The 6,116-nt window shown below is 44.6% G+C and overlaps 1 protein-coding gene across 1 annotated transcript in view; it reads right to left on the bottom strand.

Annotated features, from left to right (window-relative positions):
- Positions 1-1,880: 1,880 nt before the first annotated feature.
- Positions 1,881-6,116, bottom strand: part of LOC132823099 (protocadherin-10-like) — a 43,591-nt gene continuing 39,355 nt past the window's right edge. The window contains exon 4 of the mRNA XM_060836637.1: positions 1,881-2,140. Within this exon, the coding sequence (XP_060692620.1) occupies positions 1,881-2,140 (260 nt within the window). The remainder of the gene's footprint in view (positions 2,141-6,116) is intronic.

The raw sequence follows: 6,116 nt of genomic DNA, 5'->3' as shown, positions 1-6,116 counted from the left end.
TGTGTTTAGAGAGGCATAGAGACATATAGCATGGAAACAGACCCTTCAGTCCAACTTGTCCATGCTGACCAGATATCCCAACCCAATCTAGTCTCACATGCCAGCACCTGGCCAATATCCCTCCAAACCCTTCCTATTCATATACCCATACAGATGCCTTTTAAATGTTGCAATTGTACTAGCCTCCGCCACTTCCTCTGGCAGCTCATTCCATACACGTACCACCCTCTGCATGAAAACGTTGTACTTCAAATATTTTTACAAGGTTGATCTTCCTCATGGCTGTAACTCTGGCTGAACTTGGGATACCTGAAGCCCAGGGAGAGAGGGAGGTGGAGATCATAATGTGGTCTCATCTTTCAGGAGAAGAGCAGATGGGCCAGTGGCCAAGAAGTGGGAGATGGAGTGTAATTTAAATAAATGTGAGGTGCTGCATTTTGGAAAGGCAAATCAGGGCAGGACTTATCCACTTAATGGTAAGATCCTGGGAAGCATTGCTGAACATAGAGACCTTGGAGTGTAGGTTCATAGCTCCTTGAAAGTAGAATCACAGAGAGATAGGATAGTGCAGAAAGCATTTGTAGATGTGGTGGCAGTGGGCAAGGTGGGATCTGCAATGGGAGAGGGGGGCTGGAGGTGAGGATCCAAAACCTTGACCCAGGGCCAGGAAAACCTGGCCTGACAACACCAGCTCCCAATCCCAGGGCAATAGGGACTGGATGGACCATACAGCTGGCTTCAGCAATTTTAATCAAACAGTTCAAGCACTCTACAATGTGTGTGCAGGGCAAGTGGGAGTTGAACCCAGACATGCTGGCCCAGAAGTAGGGACGCATCCACTGTGCCACCTTCTTCCACACCCCAGGCTCTGTTATGACATGGTCTGTGTTCAGCATATCCAATCCACTTTCTCCAACTTCTGGTCCCCATTAGTAGCTTTTCTTTCTTCCTTGTTTACCACTGTCCATCTGTCTGTCTGCTCGCTGCTGTTTTCCCCCTCTCTTGGCTCTGTTTCCAATTAAATTGCCCACAGTGTCCATGGATTCGCAGGTTGGGTAGATTGGCCATAGGAAATGCAGGGTTACAGGGATAAGATTTGTGTGGGTGGAATGATCTTCAGAGGGCTGGTGTGGACTCAATGGGACAAATGGCCTGCTTCCACACTATAGGGATTCTATGACTCAATTACTGATCCGTTTACACTCCCCAGTGTATATCTCATATTTCCCAAGCTATCATCAGTTCTGAGGAAAGGTCACTGGACTCGAGACATTAACTCTCTTTTTCATTCCACAGATGCTGCCAGATCTGCTGAGTGTCTCCAGCAATTTCTGTCCGTGTTTCATTCAGCATTGGATGAATATACAGCCCCTCAGCGTGAATTGTCTTTCTTTATTCAAAAAAATGAACCAGCAACGGTGGTGTGTGGAAGATCATTCATTTTCACACAACATTCAGAAGCTATGAGAAATTATCCTTGTGATGGCGAAATACAATGGAAGACAAAACATCACAATCTGATTTAATCTGAAACATGCTCCAAAAACAATCTTCAAATGACAGATCATTGAATCGTACAGCAGGGAAGCGAACACTTTAGAGCTCATCGCACCTTTCTGTCCCCTATCCAACGGTCCTTCCCAATAGTCTTGTTGATTGTCCCTTTCTAGTTACAGTTCCATCTTGTTTTAAACATTACCACTGAATCCATATCCATTCCAGATCACAACTTGTGTTAAAAACAAATACCTTCACTCCTTCATTGCTTTTTCTATTGTCAATTATTCATGAATTATCTGTTGTTAAAATGAGTAAAATGACTTTTTGTTTTCAGAACTGAAAGTTTGGAATCACACAACGATGACACTATGTTGAGACCTTTAAGTCAAAGTTCTATCCGGCTCAGTATCAAGTGATGAAATCAGTTTTGTTTTTTTCCCAAAGGTTGAGAAAGTGTTGTTCTTGTCGATGTCATTGGCTGTGAAGGACTGCAGTTTACTCAGCTTCAGTGGGGCACTGCCAGGTATGTAGACATTCAGCTTGTACCCAGGGGGCTGGTCAGGGTAAGGGTACTGAGGTCCATACCTTGGTATCCATCCTTGAACATCAGCTTCTGGCAATGGGGCTAGCCCATTGGTTTCTGCATTTAAGAAAGAAAATAAATCAATTAAAAGAATCCCACAAACATATGTGTGAATAGTGGAAAAGATATTTCACTTCACCTCGCCATACCCCTGAAGACTTTACGGCCACTGAAGGAATTAACTTTACACAGAGGATGGTAGGTGCCTATAACGTGTTGCCAACAGAGGTAGTAGATGCAGGCATGGTAGATCACTTAAGATGCATTGGACAGATGCATGAGTAGATGGGGAGCAGGGAATAGAGATGTTGTGGTTCTGCTCGCCGAGCTGGAAGTTTTTGCTGCAAATGTTTCGTTCCCTGGCTAGGGAACATCATCAGTGCTGTTGGAGCCTCGTGTGAAGCGCTGCTTTGATGTTTCTTCCGGTATTTATATTGGTTTGTTCTTGCCGCTTCCGGGTGTCAGTTTCAGCTGCAGTGATTTGTGTATGGTGTCCAGGTCAATGTGTCTGTTGATGGAGTTTGGGGATGAATGCCATGCTTCTAGGAATTCTTTGGCTGTTCTCTGTTTGGCTTGTCCTATGATAGTGGTGTTTTCCCAGTCAAATTCATGTTGCTGGTTGTCTGAGTGTATGGCTACTAGAGATAGCTGGTCGTGTCGTTTTGTGGCTAGCTGATGTTCATGGATGCGGATTGTTAGCTGTCTTCCTGTTTGTCCTATATAGTGTTTTGAGCAGTCTTTGCATGGTATTTTGTAAACTACGTTAGTTTGGCTCATGCTGGGTATTGGGTCCTTTGTTCTAGTGAGTTGTTGTCTGAGCGTGGATGTTGGCTTGTGTGCTGTTATGAGTCCTAAGGGTCGCAGTAGTCTGGCTGTCAGTTCTGAGACGCTCCTGACGTATGGTAGAGTGGCTAGTCCTTTTGGTTGTGGCATGTCCTCGTTCCTCGGTCTATCTCTTAGGCATCTGGTGATAAAGTTGCGTGGGTATCCGTTTTTGGCGAATACCTTGTATAGATGTTCCTCTTCCTCTTTTCGCAGTTCTGGTGTACTGCAGTGTGTTGTGGCCCTTTTGAATAGTGTCCTGATGCAGCTTCGTTTGTGTGTGTTGGGGTGGTTACTTTCATAGTTTAGGACTTGGTCTGTGTGTGTTGGTTTCCTGTGTATCCTTGTGGTGAATTCTCCGTTGGGTGTTCTCTCTACTAACACATCTAGGAATGGGAGTTGGCTATCCTTTTCCTCTTCTCGTGTGAATCGGATTCCTGTGAGTGTGGCGATGATGATTCGGTGTGTTTTTTCTATATCTGTGTTTTTGATGATTACAAAGGTGTCATCAACATATCTGATCCAGAGTTTGGGTTGGATTTGTGGTATGGCTGTATGTTCTAACCTTTGCATAACTGTCTCTGCTATGAGTCCCGAGATTGGTGATCCCATGGGTGTTCCGTTGATTTGTTCGTATATCTGATTGTTGAATGTAAAGTGTGTGGTGAGGCACAGGTCCAGTAGTTTAAGTATGCCGTCCTTGTTGATAGGTTCGGCCTCCTGTGTTCTGTTATGTATGTCCAGTAGGTTGGCTATTGTTTCTCTGGCTAGGGTTTTGTCAATTGAAGTGAACAGTGCCGTCATGTCGAATGATACCATGGTTTCTTCTTTGTCTATGTGTGTATTCCTGATGACGTCCAAGAACATCAGCTAGCCACAAAACGACACGACCGGCTATCTCTAGTAGCCATACACTCAGACAACCAGCAACATGAATTTGACTGGGAAAACACCACTATCATAGGACAAGCCAGACAGAGAACAGCCAGAGAATTCCTAGAAGCATGGCATTCATCCCCAAACTCCATCAACAGACACATTGACCTGGACACCATATACAAACCACTACAGCTGAAACTGACACCCGGAAATGGCAAGAACATCCACCAACAGACACATCGACCTGGACCCCACATACAAATCACTGCAGCTGAAACTGACACCCGGAAGCGGCAAGAACAAACCAATATAAATACCGGAAGAAACATCAAAGCAGCACTTCACACGAGGCTCCAACAGCACTGATGATGTTCCCTAGCCAGGGAACGAAACGTTTGCAGCAAAAACTTCCAGCTCGGCGAGCAGAACCACAACAACGGATACCCGAGCTACAAATCTTCAATCAGATTTTAGGGAATAGAGATGCTTAGGAATTGAGTGACAGGTTTAGACAGTGGATTTGAATCGGCTCAGGCTTGGAGGGCCAAAGGGCCTGTTCCTGGGCAGTAAATTTTCTTTGTTCTTTGTTCTATGAAGTGTAGTCATTGGTGTAATATGAGAAACGTGGCAGCCAGGTGTACATTCAGAATGAGGCACTACCAGATAATCTGTTGTAGCAGTGTCAGTTGAGGAATTCATGTTGGCCAAGACACCAGGGGGTACACCCCCATTCTTCGTCAAAATGGGACCTTGAAATCTCGTCTGACCCACCGAGGGGGTAGACCTCTGCCTAACATCTCAACACAAGGCAGGTGTCTCGAACAGTGCAGGCACTGGACTGACAGCAGATAGCTTTGCAGGAAATTTGAACACATGAACTTTGATTCTTGGGAAAAAGCTATTAAGAATGTGTAACATTAGTCAAAAAGACACAAGTTATGGACTGTTACAATGCAAGTTACAACATTTAAGACGTTTTTATACGTACACGAAATGTGCCACAGAATATAAGGCTCTGCCTCAAGTGCTGGGAAATGGGATTAGAATAGATGGGTCTTGATGCATACCACAGACACAATGGGTCAAAGGTCATGCCCTCATAACCTGTGACTAAAGCATTGAACATGATGAATTTAAACATGAGGAGGCCACTTAGCCCAGCATACTCATGCTAGCACCCTGAAAGAGCTGCAGGGTAAACCAGAGCAGAATATTTCCAATTGTTAATTCAGCGTAGATGACTACATTTATTGTAAGTGCATCAGGTAATGACCATCTCCAATTAGAGATAACCAAATGACCTCCCATTAATATTCAATGGCATTACCATCACTGAATTCCCCCCACCCCCCCACTATTAACATCCTAGGGGGATTACCATTGATCAGAAGCTCAACTGGACAAAAAAACACAGTGGCTACAAGAGTAGGTCAGAAGCTAGGACTGCAGCAGAGAATAACTTAACTCCTGACTCCCCAAAGCCTGTCCACCATTAACAAGGCACAGTCAGGGATGTGATGGAATACCTCCCACTTGCCAGAGTCGGTGTGGCTCCAACAACACTCATGAAATTTGAAACCATCCATGACATAGCAGCCCACTTGATTGCCATCATATTCACAAGTATCCACTCCCTCCACCAGTAGCAGTGGTGTATAGTATCTGCAAGAAGCACTGCAGAAATTCACCAAATATCCTTAGACAGCACTTTCCAAACGCACAACCACTTACATCTACAAGGACAAGGGCAGTAGATACATAGGAACATCCACACAAACAAGCTTACCGCTAAGTTACTCGTCATCCTGACTTGGAAATATATCACCATTCCTGATCCATTGCTGCTTCAAATCCCTCTCTAAGGACTTTGTTTGTCGACTTACAGCGCATGGACTGTAGTGGTTCAAGAAGGCAACTCACCATCCCCTTCTCAAGGGCAAACTAGGATAAGCAATAAATGCAGGCCAGCCAGCGATAACATATCCCTTGTTTGCATTGTGAAAAAAGAACCGAAGATAGGAAAAGTTTCTTCTCACTGAGTTGTGCAGTCACAGAATTCACCTTCAAAGTTTGGGCTGGATGCAGAAACTGTCAAAATTTGAAATTAGTTGCAGAAGTGGATAAAGAAAAAAAATTTGAAGAGCTAGGCCAATAGTGAGTAAAAGTGCTCCCTTCCTTAATGGATAAACAGCGACGCCAACTGGTCGCACCACAAAGCCTCTTGCTGGGAAATCTGTTCATTTTTCGACATGACACTTTTCCACATGCAGTACTCAATGGAGTCCACGGCGCGGCACTGGTGAGCACTGGAGTCAATTCAATACATGTAATA

The sequence above is a fragment of the Hemiscyllium ocellatum genome, chromosome 16 (assembly GCF_020745735.1).
Source record: "Hemiscyllium ocellatum isolate sHemOce1 chromosome 16, sHemOce1.pat.X.cur, whole genome shotgun sequence".
Lineage (NCBI taxonomy): Eukaryota > Metazoa > Chordata > Chondrichthyes > Orectolobiformes > Hemiscylliidae > Hemiscyllium > Hemiscyllium ocellatum.
The sequence above is the reverse complement of the archived record's forward strand: the minus strand, read 5'-3'. Positions and strand labels throughout refer to the sequence as shown.